Source organism: Calliphora vicina, chromosome 4 (assembly GCF_958450345.1).
Source record: "Calliphora vicina chromosome 4, idCalVici1.1, whole genome shotgun sequence".
NCBI classification, from domain to species: domain Eukaryota; kingdom Metazoa; phylum Arthropoda; class Insecta; order Diptera; family Calliphoridae; genus Calliphora; species Calliphora vicina.
The window spans coordinates 7,539,754-7,567,510 of NC_088783.1; the positions used below are offsets into that span (position 1 = coordinate 7,539,754).

At 29.1% G+C, this 27,757-nt stretch overlaps 1 protein-coding gene across 4 annotated transcripts in view; it reads left to right on the forward strand.

Moving 5' to 3' along the window:
* Positions 1 to 27,757, forward strand: part of arm (armadillo) — a 31,185-nt gene that overhangs the window by 2,457 nt on the left and 971 nt on the right. For 2 of the 4 annotated variants that reach the window (XM_065509986.1, XM_065509987.1), the window contains exons 2-6: positions 7,883 to 7,942; positions 16,737 to 18,376; positions 18,449 to 18,649; positions 18,724 to 18,996; positions 19,982 to 20,075. In XM_065509986.1, coding sequence (XP_065366058.1) covers positions 7,912 to 7,942; positions 16,737 to 18,376; positions 18,449 to 18,649; positions 18,724 to 18,996; positions 19,982 to 20,075 — 2,239 coding nt within the window. In that variant the 5' untranslated portion in view covers positions 7,883 to 7,911. The remainder of the gene's footprint in view (positions 1 to 7,882; positions 7,943 to 16,736; positions 18,377 to 18,448; positions 18,650 to 18,723; positions 18,997 to 19,981; positions 20,076 to 27,757) is intronic. The other 2 variants (XM_065509988.1, XM_065509989.1) reach the window with 1 other exon arrangement.

Genomic DNA, 27,757 nt, shown 5'->3' on the forward strand with positions numbered 1-27,757 from the left:
TGTATGTTTGTTCAAACTCTTTACACAAATCCTTTAACTAGTAGCAGACCGCATTAGTCGAGAATGTTGACTTGAGTTGAAGGCCCGGTTAATTGTGTGGTTCGAACCCATACATTTTGTAATCATTTGGATTCATACAGAGCAAGCTGCGCAACAGCAGAAACAAGTTAAAATCGAAGACAACAGTTTGTTGTTGAAACAAATACAAAAAAAACAAAAGCAACAAAAACAACAGACTGACAGAACCATCCACTTTTTCAAACACAAAATTCCTGTTGTTTTTGTACATCTTGTTATAGTCAAACTGGCACTACCTTGTTGAGTACAACAACAAAAACAAATACGTTTCTGCCAGCAGAGCTCTATGTAGTTTTAATTTCTGTATACTTCCACTGTTACGTTTCGGCTTTCATCGTGTAATGGCTGCGTTTTTCCGTTAAAAGATATTTTAACTAAATATCAAGAAAATAAATACATACATATGTACATGTATAGACATATTTTAAAGTAATTCTTTAAAATCAATCAATAAACTTTATAGAAAATAGTGTTTAAATATTTTAAAAGGTGATAAAAAAATAAAGTTAAAAGAGTGCTTATTAATATATGTATTACAATAAATGAAAATAAATAATAATAGATAGTGAGAATTAAAAAATTACCTCTTTTTGTTAATAAATTGTGTCTTGTTAAGTTTTGTTTTTGTATATACAATACAATAAATGTTTATATGTTTTGCTTAATACTTGTTTTTTATGTACATAAATATGTACTACGTACACAAATGCTTACATGCCTATGTACAGACATATGCATATGTGTATTTATATACATTATTATGTACATATTTACATTTTATTTATCTATCTGTTGTCTTCATTCAATTTTTCTTCGTGTTTAAAGTTTTTATTTGTTTTGTTGGTTTTTTTTCTTTTTTTAATTTTGTTGTATTCATTTGTTTCTGTTTTAAACGGAAATATTTAGGGAATGACTAATGAGTTGTTTATTTATTTGTTTATTTTGTGTTTTATTATTTCTCTGTTATTTTTATATTGGATTTTCATTGTAAATTTGTTTTATGTTTATGTTATGAAATATTCTTTAAACATCAAAGTACTTATTAAAAAAAATTACCGTTATAATTATAACAAATACAGTTTGCAGTGAAGTGAATTGGCTTTAATATTTTATGTTACATACCTATTTTAATATTCTTTAAATACAGTACGGGCTCGATTTGCGCAACCGAAAGGAAATAGAGGTTGTTGCGATATTCGAAATGTTGCAATAAGCAACCACTATATATGCTATTATTTTTTATTATTTTTTTAACAAAAACATGCAACTTAATTAACAAAAAGTAATTAATTCATATATTAAACAAAACAAAGTAAAAATAAATGGTGTAAATAAATCTTTTAATAAATTATAACTGAATAAACAGCCAAAATTCTTTATGAGAGCAGTGTCGTCGTGAAAGTATTTTTTAGGTGCCTATGATTTGGCAAATAGTTTTGAATTACGCTTCTGATTAAAAAAACAACCAGAATAAATAGAGAAGAGAATAGAATAACTTCTGAATAATATTACATATGAAAAAAAATAAAGTTGCACTTATCGCGTCTGTTTTTTGAAAAAAGTTGCAGTTATAAAGACTCTAATGTTAAAAAATGGGCTGTTGCGCTAATCGGTCAGTTGCAATAATAGGTAGTTGCACAAATCGAGCCCGTACTGTAAGTGTAATTAAAATCGTATTAAAAAACCAACATTGTTCTTTAAATAAGTACATATGAACGTATAATTCGAATCGCATTAATTAATCCAACATTATAGGTATAAAGCCAGCTTAGCTGCCGTTAGGACTAAGCTACCGTTACCGAAATTATCCAAATTAACGATAAAATACTAATTTTTTATTATTTTATTGAAATCTACAAATTCAAAATGAAATTACAGTTATCAGTAAAATACAGTTACCGAAATACCAGTAAATACCGTTACCGCTAAGCTAACGTTACCGAAATAATCCAAATTAACGTTACCATTACCTTTTAACTGTTTAGTATCGGCAGTCAACCTTGGTATAATAAAGTATCAGTATTTTATTTTGTATAAGCTTTAATGACTTAAGTGAGCGGGCTTTAGTAGAAAGTGCGATTTGTTTTGCAACTTTGCAAATAACAATTCAATAACAAATCAGCGGCTTTATCGTTATAGATAGCGCAGTCGATATAGCCATGTTCGTCTGTATGTTAAATTCATACATCAAAATATCTGGTATAGACCAGGCTAGGGTCAACCTCGATTTTTTTTTTTACCTATTTTTGATCTATGTATATCTGGATTACAAAGTCATTAATCTACACAACATAGGTATTTAATGATAGATATTTCAGCGACCTTTGCAACGGCGCATATAAGCCCAAAATTGGTGAAAATCGTGAAAAATATTTTCTAATCAGAATTATTTTTTTAACAAAAAAAAAATTTGTTGTCATAAAATTTATTTCACTAATAAATTACAAAAAAAAAATTTTTTTGCCACACAATTTTTTTTCACTAATAAATTTCAAAAAAAAAAAATTTAAAATTAAAAAAAATGTTTCAATGGTTGTGGTTTGCAGAACATTTTCAAAAGTCAATCAGTGTGATAAAGAAACCACAACCTTTTTTTATACCCTTCACCTTTGTGAGAAGGGTATATTTAACACGTTGACGTAAATGACGTCTATAGACGTCGTGTCCGAGTGCAAATAAATGCAAACGACGTCTATAACCGTCATAAATATTTAAAGTTATAAAACAATATTTTAATTATAAATCTGTGCGATTTAGCTTTCTACCAATTCCTTCAATACTATTTTAAAAGGAAAATATTACAGTTATATTATTTCATTTATTTTTAGATTTATGATTTTGTTGCTATAAGAGTACTTGTAGATTTTAATGACGTGCATAGACGTCAATAATTTATTTATTATTTTTAGCCTCTCTTTGAGTCTGACTTACTTTTGGACAATGTAAATGTTTGTTTATGGTTTTGTTGATAATTCTAACTGTATTTTTTTAAATATCAGTGAAGGTTTTAGTTATTACCTATTTGTGACGATATACATATTTGGGCATTGATAGATGCGATCGAATTATCTCGTATTATTCTTCTCCAAGAAAGAGTATCCGTTGGTACAAAAAAGTAATTTTTCACATTTTAGACTTATGTGTTTGGAATTCGTATTACTTGTATAAAAAATTTCATAAAAATGTAAAGTTCCTTGAGTTTAGGGAATCTCTTATAAAATCCCTTATAAGATTACCAAAACATATTTTAGATGGTAACCAGCTATCAACTGATGTGTCATATGGCAGACCACAAAAGACATCCAACACATCTTTTTTAAAATTATCTGAACAACATTACATTGAGAAGATTCTGACACCAGAAAACTATAAAAGGACTAACACATTTTGCCGTTGCAGGAACTGCACAAAAAACAAATTCCGAAAAGAGACAAAATACAGGTGTAAAACATGTCCTGAAAAACCAGCTTTATGTCCCGAAAGCTTTGAGCCGTATCACTTACTTTATTGTTAGTAAACACATATCTGTATAAAATATACATAAATACTATCATAATCATATTAAACTTGTTAGTTTATTAAATTTAAATATGAATAGAAGGATATAGAACTTAACTTTTTATTTTTTATGTAAAGATGAAATAACTTTAATTAAAATTAATAAAAATCATGAATTTTTTCAGTTATTTCAAAAAAAAATTTTTGAATACCAGGACGTCTAAAGCCGTCATTTGTATATCAGAGAAATGGTTATTATGAAAAACAAATGACGGCTATAGACGTCTATCTTTTTTTATAAAAAAAATTTAGAAAATGCAAAATTTTAACATAAAATTATGAAATCTTCATCTAACACCTTTAAAATTAAATAATAACCAAAAAAAGTTAAGTGTGTTTTTGGGTGGATTCGTCAATTTTGAGGTGAGCGTCAACGTGTTAAGTTTGTCATTCCGTTTGTAATTTCCACAATAAAATTTTCCGACCCTATAAAGTATATACACATCTGCTCAAAATAATAGATACACCAAAATTTATTTTTTAAAAACGAAAAAAAAATAATGGTATATTGTAAAATTATAAAAAAAATTCAGTCGATTTTTATTTATAGTTAAAAGGAGAGTAAAAAACAAAAACAACATATTTCATAATTAATAATAAATATTATAAAGTAAATTAAATTTCTTAAATTTCGAAAAATTTGGTGCTCATAATAATAGATACATTTTTAAAAATTCTTATTAAACAAAAGCTAATAAATTTTATCTTAAACAAATTAGTTTATTATTAAAGTAAAGCTAGTATCCAGTATATCCACCTTTGTTTGTAAAACTTTCTCCACTCTTCTGGGCATACTGGATATCAAGTTCTGACACTTCTCCAATGGAATCTCGTACCATATTTTTTGCGTTTTCTCCCATAAATCGTCTTTATTTTTGAAAACTTCCTTCGAAAGCCTTATCTTTAATTCACTCCACAAGTTTTCTATTGGGTTTAAATCAGGGGATTGGCTGGGCCAGCTTAAAACAGGTACGTTATTCTCCAAGAACCAGTTTTTAACTAATCTTGAACTATGTTTTGGGTCGTTGTCCTGCTGGAATGTCCATATTAATGGCATATTTTCCGATGCATATGGAAGCATTACGTTTTCCAATATGTCTCTATACCCACTAGCATTCATGGTATCTTCTATTCGGAATATCGGACCAACACCATTCCATGAAAAGCAACCCCAAACCATTATGTTTCCCCCGCCATGTTTTACCGTCTTTTTTGTAAATTTAACGTGGAATTCTTTTCCTTTTGGTCGGCGTACATTTCTTTGGCAGTCGTTTCCAAACAAATTTATTTTTGTTTCGTCGCTCCATAAAATATTTCTCCATTTTTTTTCGCCTTCACACCCGGACCATTGTAAGTGCTCTTTAGCAAATTCTAATCTTGTCTTGATATTTTTTTGGCGCATTAGTGGCACTTTTCTGGCAATTTAGCTTGTAAAAGACGACGACGAACTGTTTGTGGACTGATTTCGCAGAAATAGCTTTCGATGATATGAAAGGGTCTTTTTTAACCATAAGGACGATCCGCCTATCTGTTTCTGGACTGGTTTTCTTTGGTCTACCGCGAGTTTCTCTTTTTTGTTTTTTAGATAAAGCATTTTGGACAAAATGTAAAGATCTTCCTATGCTCTTTGCTATTTCCCGTAATGATTTTCCTTGATTTCTCATCGTTTGAACAATTTTTTTCTCATCTTCGGTACAATGATGATTTCGTCCCATTTTCTTCAAAAGAGTCCTATTTTTTATAAAATTGTTGCTAAAATTTAAATTATACCTACTTACTGTTTCACGTAAATAGGAACAAAAAATTGCACAAAAAAAAAATTGTATGTCTGCTTTTACACAGGGCAAGTTTACTTGAAGCAAGTCTCGTCGATTCCCTTTTAAACTTGCTCGTCTGTTTACACACAGCAAGTCTGTGAGCAATTTTGTATGGCAAAACCTAATAGACGCCATATTGAAAATGAGAAAACAAAAGAAATTTGAAGAGACTTGCCAGTACAAGCAAGTGTGTACCCCTCTTCTTTCTTCTTGCCTCTCTCTCCTATAAACTCTAGACTTGCGCAAGAAAAATTGCCCTGTGTAAAAGCAGACTATATAAACAAATTACAAATTACTGATGTGTATCTATTTTTATGAGCAAATAATTTTTTGTAATTCAAATAAATTCGTTTTTAAAAATCAACATGAAAGCAAATAGTTGCCAGATTTTTGACTGACATGACATTGCCAGATAGAAATTTTAATAATATGATGTATTCTTAACGCTTGCGAGGAAATTTTCAATGTTACCGCCATTTAAATTTTGTCCAATTAGGTGTATCTATTATTTTGAGCAGATGTGTATATTCTGGATCCTTATAGATAGCGGAGTCGATTAATCCATATCCGTCTGTCTGTTGAAATCAACTTTCCGAAGCCCCCAAATAACTTACATACACGATTCATACATTAATCACCCTTAACGTGGTTGGCGTAAACGTCTTACGCCTACGACTGTTTCGTACTAGATCAAAGATAAAATGCAAACTGTTTCTTTAATCTAGTACGAAACAGTCGTAGGCGTATGACGTTAACGCCAACCACGATAAGGGTGAATATCTCCGGAATTCTTCTGGCTCGGTTGCTATTTAAAATCTAGAAAATCGGTTCACAAATGGCTGAGATATAAGGAAAAACTTGGACAACCTCGATTTTTTACCTATTTTTGATCTACATATGTATATCTGGATTACTAAGTCATTAATATAGACAATATGGATATCTAATGATAGATATTTCAAAGACCTTATGTATATAAGACCACAGTAAGTTGGACCTACAATGGGTCAAAATCGGAAAAATATTTTTTAACCCGAATTTTTTTTTCACCAAAGTGTTTTTTTTGCTAAATATATTTTAAAAATTGAAAAAAACCAAAAAAAAAAAAATTTTTAAATTTAAAAAAAAACAATTCGAAAATTTTATTTTCCAAAAAAAAACAACTTTGGAAAAAAAAAATAATTTTGTTTACCTAAAAATATTTAAAAATTTTATTATGAAAAAACTGTCTGTTAGAGTCAACCTATACTGTTATATATCAATAAATTCGTATATTTGTAATTAGATTCTTTCAGAATTAAAAAGCGATCTCAACTCCACATTTAACAGTTATTTTTCAACGTAAAAATAAAAGTTCGCATGAAACTCTTAAATCAATGTATTAAATACATAGAGAATAGACATAGAGCGGAAACTCTGCTGTCAAAGACCTAACTCAGTTGTCAGAAACCTAAGTGGTGAGAATGTATTAGTAGAAAAAAGTATGTGAAAACAAAAACAACACTCGTATGTGTGATTATTTTGAGTAATTTTTTTTGTTTGAGTTTTTTTCTAGTTTCCGCTCTATGTTTCTCTATGATTAGACAGATATAGCCGACAGAAAAAAACTCATTTTTCCCTTCAGGAAAAACACTCATGTGAGGATTTCTATTTTTTCCATCATAAAATAAAAGTCATTTGAGGAGTTTTATTTTTCCCGTCAGAAAATAAAACTCTTGTCGTTTATTTTCTACTTTTTTCAGTATCTGATATTATGTTTGTAGTAATTTATATAACTTTTTTGATATCACTTAAAGTTCGAACGTGTTCGTATTAAAACAAATAAGATGTTGCGGCCAATATTCTTGGAAAATTAAACTTTTCCGTTTATGCTTTTGTATAAATGTTAAACTAAATAAATCTTTTCCTAATTTAGATATGCATGTACATTTATATTTGTTTAACTATATATTAATCATTTCAACTAAATCTTATTTATTTTGAAAATAATAATTCTTGTGAATCTTTAAATCATTTCACATTAAGTTATTTTTAAATGAAAACGTCTTGATAGATGTATATACATATAAGACATGCACGTGTTCCTGCTTGTCAAATTGGTTCACGTTGTTTTTATTTGGTTGTGTCCGTTAATCCCTAAAGTACCTGTATTTCCTTGTATAACTAAAAATACCAAGAATTATCTATCTTTTGTATGACAAAATATATAATTAAATATTTATTATTCACTCCTCTAATGTATCCTAAACAGTTTAGATGTTTGGAGAATTGTTTCATATTAATCACTTTAAACATTTTTAATTTAAGACAGTCATAGGTAGTACAATTCTATGTAAATTCTATTAATAATGTAAAACACATACTAAAGTAATAAAAAATACTTAATTTTAGAATGTTGTATTAAAATATTATTTTTCTTTCTTTTATAGGTGTGGTGTACAGCGCCTAAATCACCAAAATGAGTTATATGCCAGCACAAAATCGTACAAGTAAGTATAAATTCATCTTAGTTATCAGAAATTCATACATATATATGAACATTGTTCAACAATTTAATTTAATAATTATTTTGGAAAAAAGAAGAATCATATAGTTATGATATGTTTTACATGCATAATTGTAAAATGTAAAAAGTTTACAAAGCCTTTCAATCATGTTATAAATTACAGCACTCACAAAATACATTTCATTATATACCTACACATACTTACGCTAGTATGAGAAACTTTTCCAATAAAATGCTTATTTCTCTGTTACATCCAACGCTTGATTGCATATTTCAAACTAATTTCTTTTTGCTAACAAAAGTAAAAAATGTTTGAACTACTTAAAATTCACAAGAAGAAAAAAAAATGAAAAATGCGCAAAAAGGCAGCATTTTTAATGGTATGGATTGAAGCTAGAGTGAAGTGCACTCGTAGACATAGTAGAACTGCTGCAACATTAGGACAAACATATGCCCACTGAAAAAAGAAATGTATACTCATGCAAATAAAAGAAAAATATTTGAAATGCAATAATAATATGTTGTACATACTTTTTTTTTGTTTGAGATTTAACACGCGCTACCATATGGGCAATACTTTAACTCCCACCACTTGAAACCACCACCACCAGAGAAAAACAATAAATAAAAAGCATACAAATTGTGATTGTTGATGTATTTCTTCCTTAAAAACATGCTTGTGATGCTGATGATGATATGTTCGCCTTTGCAAATAAATATACACATTTTCTTATGCTCATACATACATTTACTCGTATTTTTTAATTTGAATGTTTGATATGGTGGTGGAATTGTTGAAAATCATTTTGTAAAACATGACCAACAACATTTTTTATATAAAGGATTAAGCTAAATAAATATTCACAGAAGTAAAATTTAAAAACTTTCATCCGTAAGTAATAAGAATTATGTATAACAATGGAAGTTTGTATTTGTTATTAATTTAATTTATTTTTAATCAAATGATTCAGTCTAAATAACCCAATTTTCCTGTTATGTGTGAAAAATGTTTGGGGTGACAAAAATACGGTTACTTAAATCGTAATTCTCTGTGTCATATTCTTGATATGATATTCTTTTGTTAGTATCGTAAAAATCTATGGATTTAATCGAATCATTCGATTGGTAACAAACAAATCACAATGAATCTGTTTTATATCTTAAGAAATAATAAAGTAACTTTATGAAGAAAACTTACAAAGAAATTCCCGAAATTTGAGTACAATTGTGGACATAAAGCATCGAGAAACGGGTTGCAGAATCAATATAAATAATCCAATCCTAACCCTTTTTTTGGCTGGCGATCTATGATTTTTCCCAGATAATTCTAAACAATATTTTTATCACAATTGAGGAACATGTGTTCATTAGTTTACCAGTTGGTCACATTTATTAAATCAGAAAATTTACTAATATTTTTAGCAATCTGTTTGTAAGCCTTTTAAATAAAAATCGAAAATAAAAAAAACCAACCACGGTCTTAGTAAATTTTAGGTATTATGCTCCTTTCAAAAATTTGCTTGAATAGAACAGAGTGCTTTAAAATTTGAGACATATTATTAATTAAATATCGCAGGAAAATTTAATAAAAGTGGAATTTATATATTTGAAATAAGGATCGATTATCCTAGAAGGTAAAAGCTCAATGTTATCCGATAATAAAAATTAATCAGGATTCCTAATCGGGAAAAATTTTCCGGGAATTAATATATTTTTAAAAAATCCCGGGAAATTACGAGAAACTCTTTCTAAGCATTTTCTTCTTAAAGTTACAGTATTTTTTCGCAGAGATAAAACAGATTCGTTGTGATTTAAAGCCAATTGAATGATTCGATTATATCCATACCCAGCAAAAAAAGTGAGGAAGAAGATGCAGAATTTTCACAACAAATAGCATGCTTGATGTACTTCCAATTTTGGTGAAAAAGCTATGAATTTTACATTAGCTTGTCATTGGAGGGATGTTGTTCATTTTTGACAACTTTTTACTTAATAAATTCGATGCTTTCGATGCGATTAAATTTCGATTTTTAGGTGTTATTTTAATGTAGGTAGTGGATACCTATATTTTTTGGCATCTTGGATGGAAATATAAATAATAGAAAAAAAGTGATGTAATTGAGCATTTATGAATTGATTTTAGTGTAGTTATAAAATTTATGAAACAATGGTTGATTAATTTTAATGATTAAAAAATGTAAAAATTGTTTGTATACCAATTTTTACAGGTTTTAATAAATTTTATAAAATTCAAAAAATGTAGGAAACAATTACATCAACGAAATATTTATAATTCAGTGTCAAATACCCATATTTAAAATCACATCTTCAGAGGTAGAAAAGATTCGTTTGCAACTTTAGATGTGATTAAAATGTCATATGTAAAGATGCACTTCCATTATTTTTTGCTGGGTAGATTTTCTCGATAGTAGCAACAGAAAATAAGTAACTGCATTTTTGTCAGCTCAACCAGCAGTTTTCAGTCAGAAGAGACAAAATCGGTCATTTAGAGTGAATCAGTTGATTACCAGTAAACTCGGTTTTCACAACCAAAACTATTTTCTCTGTCTGACTAAAAAATTCGCGGGAATTAACACATTCTTTAATATTTCCCGGAAATGGAAAAAGTCAAAGAAATTCGAAATCCTAATCGATAGCTTAAAGTATAAATATACAAAAAAAGTCACACAGAAAATATTTAAATACTTTATTCAAAATTTAAATCAAAAGTACCATATAAATAAACTATATCAGGACCATCAAATTAACATCTCCTCTTGCGACACTTTGTACTCTAACGACACTCGTTTGCTTAGAATATGAGTTGTCTTGTATGTACTCATATGTGAACGTATTTATTGAAGTGCATTTTAATTTCGTTGCTGAACAACATACTTAGCGCACAAATAAAAAAGGAAATTAAATATTGCTGTTTTAGCATTAACGTTTTTCTACATATATTTTTAAAGTACATATTTGACACTTCAAATAAAATTATGCTCATAAACATGCTAAAAGACTTATCTGGTGACAAAAGAAATATTGAACATTTTTAATATTCAAATTTTATGTTTGTGTAAAAAAAGTAAATGAAAGCAGTTGTAAAGCATTGGGTGTTGGCGAAAAGCCTCATTTATGCAAAGTGTACACTTTTTAATGTAAAATACAAGAAGTTGATTTTTTTTATAATGAAAAATATTGTGCATATAATTAATATGTATTAGTATTAAGAAAACCGTCAGTATATCGATGGCTTAATATAGAAAGGTCGTATCTCGTTTTTTTTTACAAAATCGGGGTTTTTACATATTCTGGTAGACAAAACTGAAAAAGACTTCCCATAAAAAATTCAGTTTCTTATGTTGACGAGTATCCGATTTACAGCAATTATAAAAAAGCCCTAACACAACTTTTCTAAAAAAAATTTTGGATATATTAAAAATTTTTAGTTGTTTTTTTTTTCAATTTCACTTTCTGATATTATTGAGTTTTTTCCTTCTCCTGTAAAGTAACTAAAAGTTGAGATACTTTCTATATTAATCCATCGATATGGAACTTAAAATATCAGTGTTGTTACCATTCATCATAAAAAGGATCAAGGCATTAAATGTATAGTCGATTGTGCCGTTGGTAAAATTTTTGTAGTAGTAAACGTAGGGTATTAATAATTTTAAAGAATCTTTTGTTCCCCACTAGCGATCACGGTTTTAACACAGATACTTAGTTATTTTGAATTCAACTTTGTGTCATTATCAGGCCCTAAAATTATATTACAAAGTAACAATTCCTGAGTATGTGTAACGTAAAATTAAACTGAAATAAAGAAAAATTTAAATTGAAAAAAATATACAATTTTAACCTGATGAAAACGCATATTCGAACTTATGTTTGAAATTGTTTTAAAGCTCCGGAAATAATCTCTACCTTAAGCATACACCTAATGACAGATAAATATTATGTTCGAAAAATTTTTAAATTTGTTAAATAATCCCTAATCATGAGGATTCTTAAACAAATGATTTTAGTTTTATTAGATAACTCTAACTTTTTCCAATTTCGAACCTAAAAATGTAGGGAAATAATGTTCATGAACATTAATGTAGTTTCAGAATATAAGTTTTTTGAGATATTTTCGAAAATATACTTATTTTTAAAACATGCTTTTACTTAAATTATCTTGCATCAGAAAAATATAGCGACACGTGTTTATACGTGTGCGCCGATAGACCAGTCGATAGTGTGCGGAACTATTATTCTGAGGGTTGCGGGTTCGATTCCCGCCAGAGACTCTGGGTGTAACTGCAGACAAGCAAAACGCCTTTGCAGTTTGTGTGTTTTTTTTTTTTTTTTAAAGTATCTGTTTCTCTTAAAGTTTATTTTGTACTTTTTAGAGCATTTAACCCAGACTGTACTACATGTAGTACATGTAGTTCTTGTTTACAGGATACGTCACGTTTATCAAAATATCATTTTCATATTTAGTCATATTTAGTCATTATGGACATATCTCGTTTGTACTGAAAGTAAAATCATATCTGGGTTAAATAAAAGTTCTATTTATTTTTATTATAATTATGTACATTATTTCATCTATACTCGAAAAGGGCTCATAAAGATTGTATACTTTGTTTTGAATTTCATGACATTTTTTAATACAAAGACATGGTACCACAATCACAGTGCCAATTTATTTTTCTTGGTTACCCAGGACCTTTAGTATGTACTTGTATTCACAGTTGGACAACTAATTGATATTCAATGAATTATTTTGTATGCTCTATCAAATTATTTGCAATACCTTTTTCTACATAAACATGTCAAATTCAGTTTTATACTTGTAAATAAATACATATTGATGCTTGTTATGTTGAACAAACACCAAGCCGTCTTATTTGATTATTTTGCATAAATGGTTATGTTCATTTCGGTTTAATGACTGTGGGGGGTGTGGAATTGATTGTTGTGCTGCTGATAAAGTGGTGGTAGTTTTTGTAATTTTATGTGTGGACATGGATTCTGTAAATGATTTGTTGACATTTAATATTGTTGTAATCATTATCATTATTTTGTTTAACTTCCATTCATTGTGTCTGTTAAGACACAAAACAACAAGCATGAAAGTCAACCTGTAGGGTTTTAAGTTCAAGATTAAAAATATGGGGAAATTAACAAGTTTAGTTTAAATAAATATTGTCAGCTTATTATTGCTATGGCACATATCCAAAAACACTGAAACCAAACATTTGTTATTTTATTGGTTTCCTATTCTAAGATATTTACATTATCCACTTTATAATCAAGGTTAATTTCTTTATATGGGCAAATCCTGCGTGACGAACGTTTCATTCGTACATATTTTCATATTTAAATATGAACATTTTTTGGTTTTCAAATAAGATATCACCAACGTATACTATATGCTATAGTCAGATTTAAGTGCAATTCCAAATGGCATAAGATATTACCTTTTAATTGCCATTTCTTGCGAAATAATTGATCGCAAAGTTTTGTGACGCACGTTACAAAAAATGGAAGTAACTTTAAAAGTAGAAGTTTTTTGTTTTTCGTAATTTTAGCGAATTATGAAGATAGATGAATGAAAGAGAATTCTAATATAACTTATTTGCATGAACAAACATTTGCCGTTTTCATAAAAAGCTGAGAACATTTTGTGACGCACGTTACGTGACGCTCATTACAAATTTTCCAGTATCTGGAAAATGATCACCTTTTCCGTGAGAAGTTGTGAAAAATTCCATTCAAAGTGAAACTACTCAAAATTAAGTAATGATAAGAACACATTAAAAAATTTAAATGTTTTTGTATAATATTAATAAGATATCTGAGCTAGTGTTGGATTTGGTAATCATTTTTGTATGAAATACCATCAAAATACATTTTGTTTTTATATAAAATATAATATACATATCTAGTCTAATATTACAATTAAAAATTGCAAGTTTGATTCATTTAAAAATTTTTTTGTTGGTAGACTGTTTTTGGGACTTGCCCATATTTAAAATTAATTAATTGTTCCAATTCTTATTAATCTTATTTTATTTGCTAATAAGACTTAGTTTTCATACATAATTTAAAACGAGTCCTTTCTATACTTACGTTGTAACATGCACACAACAAAGATAGTACATTTCATTCAACAAACTGTCTCGTTAATAGTAGACCGTGAAATAAAAACCCTTTTGCTTGACGCATGGCTGGCATATGTACATACAATCCATGATCCATTGTATATGTATGAATAGTACCTTTTTGAAATATTCTGTAAATGATATGTACGTACGTACATACAAAATACATACTGCAAATCTATGGTATAGCTCTTTTTTTAAATTACTATGATAAGAGTGGTTGGTCGGTCTTTTTCTGTACAAGGTACTACTTCTACTAACATATTATAATGGTTCATTGTATGGTGTTTTATATTTCACTTTGTGTAATTTTTAATCCTGCTGATTCTATTCTACCATGCAATTAGTATATTTTTTTCATTTTTTGTTCTCTTCTCATTTTCATTTATTATTTACTTCTGTTATTATAAATGTGGTATGTTGGATGTTCATTTTGAGTTTCATTTAGTTTGGTTGGTAGTAGATGGAATATAATATGTAAATGTTGACTTATTTTGTGGCTGTAATGATATGTCCGGTCGGTCTCTTTACATTACTTGCCCTTTAGCAATATACTTAATCATTTTGCAAAAAAATATAATATGTACTGCGATTTGTGAATGCTGTTTTCTACAGCTCCTTCAAAATTTAAATATATTTTTTATTTTGTGGTATCTGCGTTATATTTTCCTAATACTGATATCCTTATAAATATGTACATTTGTAAATACATATTTCAATTTCTATTGATTTCTTACACATATACATACATATGAATTTAATGTTGAGTTGAAATTGAGAAGAAATTGTCTTCCGACATTTTTTTTTAATATCGACTCTTACTTTGAATGTTTGAGTTTGTGTTTTTTCTATTTGTTTTTTCAATAACTTTAATGCATTCTTTTATATTTTATATGCGGTTTTCTCTAATATTCGTTGTATATACATAAAAACATATATATGTATGAGTACCCAGTAGTTATGCAAGTGGTCAATGTATCCTTTATAGAGAGCAATGTCTGTTTACATGTCTGACTCAGTTTACATATGTTGGGTCATTTGACACGTATGTAATCTTTGTAGTAGAGAGAGAAGTAAATTGATTACTTTATACATCCCAGGTAATCTACCGTGATGTCAATGGTCACTTTAGTGTCTTTAAGTAATCTAGATTGTAGTCACAATAAACGATTATTTTGTAATGTACTTTAGAAAGTAGTTATTTTACCCACCAGAAATAATATATTCGAGAGCTAATTGCCTTTTAGTGTCCCTTTGGTTTCTGATAAGGGAAAAGTCATTTTAATAACTATGAAGTATATACATACATATGTATATGTAAACCTGCGTACGATAATTTTATTTTCTCTAAGATCAATCTGTCATTTCCATTTTTTCAATCTGTTTTTTTTATCAAGACGATTTACTGACAGTTCATACAAAAATTATATTAGTTGGAAGAATATCGTTCGTATCGATTTGTACTTATATTGTTTACTCGAATAATATAAAATATTGTAAATAAATATTTGTGGTTATATTAGTAAACTATTCAGGTTTGAGTTGATTGAATTGTTTTCATTAGAAAGTCAATTATATTTTTTAAATTTTCATAATTTCAAAGAATATAGAAAAAGTTAATTATTTTGACACATGGCAGAATGGAATGCATCTCAATGGGTTAGAGAAATTTAATAAACGACTTATTAATTTTATTTCTGTTTTTGATTGAGTTAGACGAAGTTTACGAGTGTTGTGGTATTTTTGATTATTACTTTTTATATTAAAAAATATAAAATTTTATTTGTAGAATATTTTATACCGGTTATTTGACTGTCCTATTGTAGATGGTATATGAATATTTGAAAGATTGGTCCCGTTGTAGTAAGAATAAAGTAGTTTGGATGAAGGTTTTTTTAGAAGCAATCGGTTATTGCACTATCTAGAAGATGTCTTTTAAACTGAATATTTGAGGTCAATTAGCTTTCGCTTAGGGGACATGTTTAAATAACTAGTCTAGTCATGTAGCTAATCAAGTTACCAGTTAGGTAGCTAGTAAGATAACACATGTCCCTCCTGAGGACACACACATGTTAAAATAACTAGTCACGTAGCTATTTATGAAACCAGTGTTAACCCTAAATGAGGCTTGGATCCAAAGGGATAAAAAAATTCCCCCTCCTTCAAAACCAAAAAGCTTTAATATCAACAAGAAAAATATAAAATAAATTGTACTTTATTTCCCCTTCCAAATGGGTGACCTGAATCTGTATCAGACAGATAAATAATAGGTAAAATCACTACTTCGGAACAGTCACCCAGAACTGCTGGGTATATTGATATGTGTGTATGTATTTCAAGCTTATGTTGTTTCATTCTTCTTTAAATATGAAAACAAATGTATCCCATCTCAGACAGTTTTTAATCACATTTAGTGTAAATCATTTCACCCTTGTTTGGGGATGACATGATATTTTAAATTTCTTGGGATAGCAAATTGAAATGTGTCGAAACATTGAACACGTATTTTAACACAAATGATCGTGGCTTTTGTTATTTATATAATTTTACATTGAAATATACATACATATGTATATCTGTATATTATATTAATGAAATGTTTTTTTGTTTGTTCTCTTTTACTTCTAGTGTCTCATAATAATCAATATAATCCACCGGATTTGCCGCCGATGGTTTCCTCCAAGGAGCAAACGCTTATGTGGCAGCAAAATTCATATTTAGTGGATTCTGGTATTCATTCGGGTGCCGTCACACAGGCACCTTCGCTCTCGGGCAAAGAAGATGAGGAAATGGATGGCGATCCACTAATGTTTGATTTAGATACTGGCTTTCCACAAAATTTCACCCAAGACCAGGTGGATGACATGAATAGCCAGTTGAGTCAGACACGTTCACAACGCGTTCGCGCCGCCATGTTCCCCGAAACATTGGAAGAGGGTATCGAAATACCTTCGACCCAGTTTGATCCACAACAACCAACTGCTGTACAACGTTTGGCCGAACCATCGCAAATGTTAAAACATGCCGTTGTCAACCTAATCAATTATCAAGATGACGCCGAACTGGCAACACGCGCAATACCAGAATTGATAAAATTGCTCAATGATGAAGATCAAGTTGTTGTTTCCCAAGCCGCCATGATGGTACACCAGTTGTCGAAAAAGGAAGCTTCGCGCCATGCTATTATGAATAGTCCACAAATGGTGGCAGCTCTCGTGCGTGCCATTTCGAATAGTAACGATTTGGAAAGTACTAAAGCTGCTGTTGGCACTCTTCATAATTTGTCACATCATCGACAAGGTCTCTTGGCTATATTCAAGAGCGGTGGTATACCAGCTTTGGTGAAACTATTGTCTTCTCCGGTTGAGAGTGTTTTATTCTACGCCATCACCACCTTACACAATTTGTTATTGCATCAGGATGGTTCTAAAATGGCAGTTCGCTTAGCTGGTGGTCTCCAGAAAATGGTTACCTTGTTGCAGCGTAATAATGTCAAGTTCTTGGCCATCGTTACAGATTGTTTACAGATTCTTGCCTATGGCAATCAAGAGAGTAAACTAATAATTTTGGCTTCTGGTGGCCCCAATGAGTTGGTACGCATTATGCGTTCCTACGATTACGAAAAATTGTTGTGGACCACTTCACGTGTTTTGAAAGTCCTTTCGGTATGTTCTAGCAATAAGCCAGCCATTGTAGATGCTGGCGGCATGCAAGCTCTGGCCATGCACTTGGGCAATCCATCGCCACGTTTGGTTCAGAACTGTTTGTGGACTTTGCGTAATTTGTCCGATGCTGCCACTAAAGTTGATGGCATGGAAGCCCTTTTGCAATCCTTAGTTCAAGTATTGGCTTCAACAGATGTTAATGTTGTCACTTGTGCAGCTGGCATACTCTCGAATTTGACTTGTAATAATCAGCGTAACAAGGCTACGGTTTGTCAAGTCGGTGGTGTTGATGCTTTGGTACGTACGATTATAAATGCTGGCGATCGTGAAGAAATCACTGAGCCAGCCGTCTGTGCTCTACGTCATTTGACAACACGTCATGCTGATTCAGAAATGGCTCAAAATGCAGTCCGTTTAAATTATGGTCTCTCGGTGATTGTAAAACTTTTACATCCACCATCCCGTTGGCCATTAATTAAGGCCGCCATTGGTCTGGTACGCAATTTGGCTTTGTGTCCAGCTAATGCAGCACCTTTGCGCGAACATGGCGCCATACATCATTTAGTACGTCTCTTGATGCGTGCTTTCCAAGATACTGAGCGTGTAAGTACATATATATTTCTTTTGTTTGTATTGCCACAATGGAGGATTGTAATATTTGTATGAATTCTTTAGCAACGCTCTTCTGTGGCCACCACTGGCTCACAACAGCCTTCGGCTTATGCAGATGGTGTTCGTATGGAAGAAATTGTAGAGGGCACTGTAGGTGCATTACACATTTTAGCTCGGGAGTCTCACAATCGCGCTTTGATTCGCCAACAGTCGGTAATACCGATATTTGTTCGATTACTATTTAATGAAATAGAAAATATACAGGTGGGTTATTTGTTGTTGGCATGTTATTTGTTAATTTAACTAAACATTGTTGGTTTATTTTATGTAATTCTTAGCGCGTTGCTGCTGGTGTCCTCTGCGAATTGGCCGCTGACAAAGAAGGGGCTGAAATAATAGAACAAGAAGGAGCCACTGGCCCCTTAACTGATTTATTGCACTCTCGCAATGAAGGTGTAGCAACTTATGCCGCTGCTGTTCTATTCCGCATGAGCGAGGATAAGCCGCAAGATTACAAGAAACGTCTCTCTATTGAGCTCACCAATTCACTTTTACGTGAAGACAACAACATATGGGGTAATGCCGATCTAGGCATGGGTCCAGATTTACAGGTTCGTTATGTTTAATGCTACTTTTTCCTAATATTTACTACAATACAATAAGTATTTAAAATTATTAAGACAAACAAAAAAGAAGACTTGTAAAAAAATAACAAGATAAAATAACAAAATCTAATTTATCAATAGAGTATTGTATATATGAAACAAAGAATATTATTTTTTTTATTTAATGTAAGAATAGTTGCTGAATATTTGAATATTTCTATATATAAAATAAACATCGTATATTTTGCATTTTATTTTTGATTTTCAAAAAAAAATAAAAAAATTCTTTAATTTTTCTTTTTGATTTTTTAATAAGTTTATTTTCTGTAAAATGTAGTTGAAATTAGTGGAAAAGCAAAAAACTTATTTTTGTTGTTTTCATATCAAATATTATTAGAGAGCAAAATTGTTAGTTTTTTATCATAAAATTTATGTTTTTAGCTTTAAATGTTGTATTTTTTATATTATTAACATTTTTTTTTATTATTTTTTATATATTAATTTTTGTTTTCTGTTTTGTTTTTTTTTATTTTTATGATTTTCGTTTTTTGCAAATTATCACAACTACCACAACTGCTACTTCTATTACCAACACCAAACGTAAACTCAACCACCCCACCATCACGTAAAATTGATAATACCCCCTGCACCTGTTCAAAAAATTTCTTAAAATTTGGCTAAACTTTTTTAATTCTTAACAAAAAAAAATGTGTTTTGGTGGCCCCTCGTATTGAAAATTCCCCGTTTTCCCCATAAAACAAAAAATAAATAAATTTAATGGTTAATGTGATCAAATTACATAAAACAAAAAACAATACTCAACCTATCAACCTACTATTTACAATGTGACATTTTTCTGTTACCATTTTTAACAACAACATACAATATTAAAAATCGAATTGAATTTCGAAATCGAATCATTTTGAAATCATCCCCAATGTTTAATGTTTACATATATAAACAAAAAAATCAAACCTCGATATATACACAGGATATGCTTGGTCCAGAGCAAGCATATGAAGGCCTCTATGGTCAGGGGCCACCGAGCGTACACAGCTCCCATGGCGGTCGTGCATTCCAACAAGGTACGTATCTCTCCTATAATTTTGTGTGTTTCTTTTAATTAATAATTGTTCTTTACCAACCAACCAAACAACCACCCCAACCCCACGCCCCGATCGAAACCATTATCAGTAAATAACAATAAATAACTATTACAAAAACTAAACAAAACTAAATAACAAAGCATGTAGAAAGTTATTCATATTCAAACAAGACAAAAAAGAATAACATTTGTAAAAGTCAAAAATTATTAACAAACATACCAACCAACCAATACAATAATAAATTATTGTCACATGCGCCACATACGCCACAAAACAAAACATTTCTCCTCCTACTCGTTCAAATGTTTGTTGGTTCTTCTTATCATCATAATATCGAATTCTAATACATACCTCTCCACCACTACCATTAACTACCCCCCACTACTTATTACCCATTCGTTTCTGCAGATATATATTAATCCCTTTGTTTTCGTTACCCCTGTGTCCTGTTTTTTCACTAGTAATCGATCTCTACATATAATTTCTTAAATTTTTCTTGATAATTTATTTTTAACTTAAACTCTCTTTCATTAATATACAAATATTTATTTTGTTTTAATTTAAATAAGAAATTTACCATTTTTTTAAACGCGCCGTTGCTACTTAGCAGCCTCCATATCCACGTTGTTTTTAATTTAAATGATACGCCTTTTTATACCCACCTCCAAAAAGATTGTAAAAAATTCTAAGGCGATCTAGCTGTTCGTCTGTTGTTGGCACATGAAATTTTTCTCAAATATTCTTTGTTGATAGAACCAGAGTTATGGACCAATATTTGAGATAACTTCCAAAATAGTTGATATTTTTCGAAAATGTTTTGCTATTTTCTTTACATTTTTCTTTTTAAAAAAAAGTACACATGTGAATATGGATCCATAGCTCCTATAAAGGTCCACATCTGGAAAATACATTATCCTTAGCAATGTGAAATTTATCATTTAGAAAATATAAAACTAACCAAATCGGGTAACCCGAACTTTTTTCACCAACAATTTTTTCAAACTAAAAAATTTTTCACCGACAATTTTTTTCACTAATATTTTTTTTAACAGAACATTTTTTTAAACCAAAAAATTGTTTAAACCTTTATAGTTTTGTGATAGATCTGGCTTGTTGCGATCTCTAAACAGAATAATGTATTAAACCCTTTGAGCAAATATTGCACAATTTATCACATATATTCCGTCATGGATGTGTGATTTTTTATATAAATAAATGTATCTTCAAAACTATTGGTCCGGTTGTAATATTTAGAAGATTATAGAGAAGTGTCAAAATTTTCAGATAATTGAAGTTGTAGCCACCATGTTTAATTGCAATATAATTTAAGAGGTGTCGAAAGTATTATTCATTTCATTCTTACTGCAAACGTCCACCGAATAAACTACATTTTTGTTAGGTCAAAAAATACAAAATTAATAAAATATATAATTTTTATTTAAAAAAAAATTCTACAACATTCGTTGTGCACTATTTTTTTAAAACACTCACATACCACATTTCACAAAACCAAACATATTTTATTTTATTTTCAATTACAAATCATTTCATTAGTTTCATTGTTATTGTTTTGTTTTTTTTTTTTGTTTTTCATTAGGAATTAAACAAAAAATTATTGAATTTTATTTTATGTAAATACAATAATATACAACAATGTGTAAACATCTAAACTACTGTATTATATTTTATATCACAAATACCAGCCATATAGAAACGATCTGACATCACTTAATAGTTAATCAAACAAAACTCTACATCATAATCGTTTACTAAAGGAGTTTTCCAAATAAACTAATAATAAATGTATTTTTATTTCTCTTTTACTTGACAAACAAAAAATGCTCTCTCATATACGCATTATTTTAACGCTCCTGTGTGCTATTTTGGAACACAATTTAAACAAAAAAAAAAAAAACAAAATTTTACAAACCAAACACTACCAAATATAACTTCACAAACAAACAGTTGAGCCAGCCTAACATATATCATCATTGAATCCGAATTTGAACTCCGAATTTATTTAAAAATGTGAACAAATGCAAAATCTAACCAGAAAAATCAAGAATATAACAACTTTAACCAAAATAAATATAATAAAGATCTTCTTAGCTGTATTTTGAACCAAATATAAATAAACAACGAGAGTAGTACTTTCCAAATAACCAAATTTGAAAAAGCCACAGTGTATACCACACAATATATGATAATAATACATATACGCAATAAATGAAAAATATTCAATAGTAACCAATCTTATCTTATAATAATTCAACAAAATTATGCTCAAAAAAGTTTGTCCTGCAAAATCTTACTTAATATTTGTAGGTGATTGTCATTGTCTATAAATCAAGAAATAAAATATAACAAATATATTTAAAAATTTATATTTTATAATACGCACATTTCTAAGAGAAATCATTATCGAATGAATGAATATATATTTTTAAAAGGTGTGACAAAAAATTGTTCATACAAAAAATCAGCTCGAATGATTTATTTGTTTAAAAGGGGTTTTAAACTACAATAAATTCAAAAAGTATGTCTGCTTTTACACAGGGCAAGTTTACTTGAAGCAAGTCTCGTCGATTCCCTTTTAAACTTGCTCGTCTGTTTACACACAGCAAGTCTGTGAGCAATTTTGTATGTCAAAACCAAGGCGAATCTATAGAAGGTGACGACAGAAGAACAGCTGATTATTTTTTTTATTCACTTGTTTAGACAAGTGAACTGTCAATTGACTTGTGTTTGTTGTGGCGAAAAATACAACAAACCCAAAAGCAAAAACAACCACAGGCAACTTTGACAGTTCACTTATCTTTTTACAAAAACAAAGTACTTGTTGTTTTTGTATATGTTGTATTTGTTGTAGTTCTGTCGTCACCTTCTATAAATTCGCCTTGGTCAAAACCTAATAGACGCCATATTGAAAATGAGAAAACAAAAGAGAATTGAAGAGACTTGCCAGTACAAGCAAGTGTGTACCCCTCTTCTTTCTTCTTGCCTCTCTCTCCTATAAACTCTAGACTTGCGCAAGAAAAATTGCCCTGTGTAAAAGCAGACTATCAAATATTTTCTAACAAAAATACATTGTGAGAATCAATTTAATTTTGTATTACAGACAATTAAACCCTGACAATAATACAAAATATTGTGGTTAAAATCCCTTTTAATACTCTCGGAATAACTATTTATGTATGTCCTTAAAAAAATAGATTTGCTTTGGAATGCAAAATTTCGAATCGTGAACCAGTTAGTTTTTGATACTAAAGAACAAAATCACCCCTATCGCGAATCAATATTTCACATGAAATATGTTCCCTTTTCCCATTTTTCGTTCATAAACTTTGTTCACGTGAAAAAATTCCCCATGTTGTGAAATTTTTAGATGAAATTTTGCAAACAATAAACAGCTGTTACGAACAAAATAAACTATTGTGAATGAAAAGTTCAGGGGAATATCATGATAGCAATTTTCCTTTCGAGGGAAATGAATATTGGAACATAAATTTCACATGTTTTTCACGATAGGGGTGAATAACTCATCCAAAGCAAATCTGTTTTAAAGGCTGGTATGGGGTAAATATGTACATACATATTTAGCAAGCAACTGCAGCATTTTCGATCCTTCTAAAGTTCAAAGTAGCAAAATTTTACACAGAACATAATTGGATAATAACTTTGATAACTTAGTGCCTGATTATGCACATGTCATGGTCATGTTCGTGTGAATTTAAAAAAGTGGAAATAAATCATTAATTTCTAAACCAATTTTTAAAACATTTCCAATGGCAATAGAATAAGTGTAATTGCGTTTAAGATTTGAATTTATACTTTGAAGAAAAAGTGGAGGCGGAATCTCAAGACCGCAAAGTGGGGTACCTCGTACAAATGAAGACGATGTCAAATTTGTTCTGGGTCGGATTTGGAGTGGAAAAAATAAGATATACATATTTACATTAAAGTTTAGACAATTTTGTCTTTCCAAATATGTATAAAATTTTTAATAATAAATAAAATAATAGAAAATAAGGAAAAACTATTTTTAGCTGAATTCTTGGAAAAAAAATTAGATCCATAATTCTTTTAACTCAGTAAATTGTATATTCTGGATCGTTATACGTAGATAGCGGAGTCGATATAGCCATGTCCTTCAATCTTTCGGTCTTTATGTTTCCGTATGTTTTCCGTAGCACCCAAATAACTTACATACATGATTCATACATCAATATATCCGATATAGATCCGGTTCGGTTGCTATTTAAAGTCGAGAAAATCGCCCCACAAATGGCTGAGATATAAGGAAAAAACCAAGACAACCTAGATTTTTGATTATTAAGTCATTAATATAAACAATATGGATATCTAATGATAGATATTTTAAATACCATTGCAACGACGTATATAAAGTCCATAGTATGTCGGACCTACAACGGGTCAAAATCGGGAAAAATATTTTTTCATTGTTTTCAATAATACATAAATAATTTTTTTTTTAAATTTTGTTTACCTATAAATATTTAAAATTATAATTTGGTGAAGGGTATATAAGATTCGGCACAGCCGAATATAGCTCTCTTACTTGTTTATAAATAATTTGTTGGTAATTAAAAATAATATATTTTAAAAAAATCGGGAAAGATTTGGACCCGCTATTACTAAAAAACAAGTTCAAGGTCAGTAAAATTTCAAATGCTAATATGTTCTATAAGTATAAAAGATAATAAAAGTATTTTTGTTCGAGAATCAACATTTGGCATCGTTTTGAATTTTTCATATACCCGAGGTACCCCACTTTGGTTCCTTGAGACTCTGCCTCACTTAGGCCCGTTTTCACAATGTATCGACAAACTGCCTGATACTAAATGTCGACATAAATTTATTAGGCCGATAAACTGTCCGTTAACAATTTTGGTTTTCCCAATATACCGACAAAAAACCTTATTTTCAGATGGCAATACCTCTCAAAAAAAAAAAAAAACACATAAAAACTATGAACAGCAGTCAGCTGATTGAATTTATCTGTACGATAAATAAATAATTGCGACAGAATAGAAGCAAATGAGACATTGAGAAAACAAATTTCTTTAATCTGCAGTTTTTCGTTGGTAAAAATGATAATCACCTAATGAGAAAACGCCCTCTTAGCCTTTAAATTCCAAATTTAAAACTTATACTAATTACTCCTCTTTTATACAAATTTTGAATATACTAAATATAAACCAAAAACTTATTTTATTGAAAAATGTCTAAGCTTCCTGAAAAAAATATTTTTGTGTTCAATATGAATAAACAAGATTAATGGAGTCTACTGCTCTAAAATTAAAAAAAATATATTTTTTTCGGATGTTAACAGCAAATTTTAAAAGTTTCGGAACCTTCTGTTTTGCCATTCCTTAAAATTAGAACGTTCATATTTAAAGTAGCATAATTTAGTGTATGATGAACAATACAAAGGATTATATATTATAAAATAAAACAAATATAAAAAATTATATACAATTTTGTATAATGTACACCAGAATTTCGTGGTGGGCAACCATTTTGTACAATATACGATCGTTTTTGGATTTTTCTCATTGTATGTAAGTTAAATTATAATCGTATTTAACTCCTTATTAATTACAAAATCCGTTACCCCATCAAAGAATGTCTTGATGTGTCATAACGTCAATAGCTTTAAAGTAGCATTTAAAACTTTTCTGCCGCGAATACTTTTATTAATATTTTAAGTATTAACATTTAAATATATGTATATGTGTATTTATGTATCTGTTTTCTGTTTAAATCTGTCTATTTGTACCTAAACATAAAGGTTGCAATGTCCCCTTCAAGCATATTTAGAATCAATTTAGGGTCATTATTACAACTTGTCGTTATAGTTAAAGTTACCTTTAAGGGTACCTTTTTCTATTGCTTAAAGTTACCTTTAACTATAACTGCAAGTTGTAATAATGGCCCTTAGTCTGTTACTGTTTTAAAACAATTTATTTCGAAATATTTTCAATTCTGTTCTGAAAAGTTGTACGATCTATTATTTGTCATTTCACCTTGTATATAGAATATGTTTGATATTGATTTTTCTCAACATAAAGTGTTATTTCTTTAGTTTTTTGTTTCGTTTTTTTACAAATTGTTAATGTTGTTTTGTTTAATTTGGCCTTTAATTTAAATATTTCTGAAAAAAGAAATTTTCAAATAGAAATCCATGCTTATAATTATTATTATTATTATTTTCATTATACATTTTCATTTAAATTTACAAATACAATTCTTTTTTGTTTTGTTGTGCATGTTTGACACGTTTTTTTTTAATTCAAAATGGTTTTGCATGATATTGTTTTTAAAAAAAATAAAAAATAATCCAAAATTAAACAAATTTCATTTTTGCAAATATTTTTTTTTAAACCAATATTTACTTTAACACATATTTAGTTTTATTTTTCTAAACAGAGCTTTTATTTATTAATTCAATTTGAGCTTTAATCACTAAAATCTTATGGAATGTCAGCTATTCCATAAATCCATTCTAAAAGTCGAATGCATAAGCTTTTATTTAAATAGAATTAAATTTATCGTTGAATTAATTCAACATTTGAATCATTAAATTTTTGTTAATTCAAATATAATACAAATTGTATTAATATATTTTTTATACCATTCACCATAAGTGGTAAGGGTTTACATAAAGTATATATATTCTAGATCGTTATGGATAAGTGTAGTCGATATAGCTATGTCAATCTGTCTGTCTGTTTTTTGAAATCAACGTTCCGAAACTTACATATATATGATTGATATATCAATATATATATATCAATTAAATTAAAAGTTCCTACGGAAAAACTTCAAAAAAAATCACAGTTTTTATTGAAAATATCTCGAAAACTGCAAAAGTTATTTGTCACGCTGAATACAAATATTTGATTTGAAGAAAAATTCATTCATTCAAAAAATTCCTTAAGCTATTTTGCAGATTATTTGAATTAAAGAAATCTTGAATGATATTCAATAAGGAATTAATTCTATAAAGAATAAATTCTTAAGGGAATGAATAATTCAATACGTTTGTAGTACGAAGGAATTAAGACAAGGAATTAATTAGTGCAGAATGTTTTAATAGATTTGTTAAGATAATGTATTTATTTAATTTGGTTTCGAAAATTTATTAAAAAATTAATTTTTTCGAATCTTTGTTTCTAAATAAATTATAAATTTAATTTAATTGACATAACTTATAAAACATTATGATTATGTATATGATTCGAAAAGAAACTCGCTCGAGTTTTTATAAATTATTTGCCTATTACTAATTCAAATGTTACCGAAATTATTATTAGAGCATAACCCTAACCCCCTGTCTATACTTGACAAATATTTATCATAACAATAAATGACATATGTTGTCAAGACAAAGTTGTCTTAGCAAAAGCACTAACAATTTTGTCATAATGAAGCAATAATACTAATATGTAAATGGAGACTATACCTGGTAATTTTTTATAAAAATTTATAATATAGACAGGGGGTAACGATTATTTTGGGATTTTACTATTTTTTTTTTTAAAAATATAAGATTTAAAGAAATCTTAAAATGCTGCCTCCGATTTTTTTTCTATTATTTTCAACAATTAAAGCATGCCTTAGATAGTTTTTTTATAAAA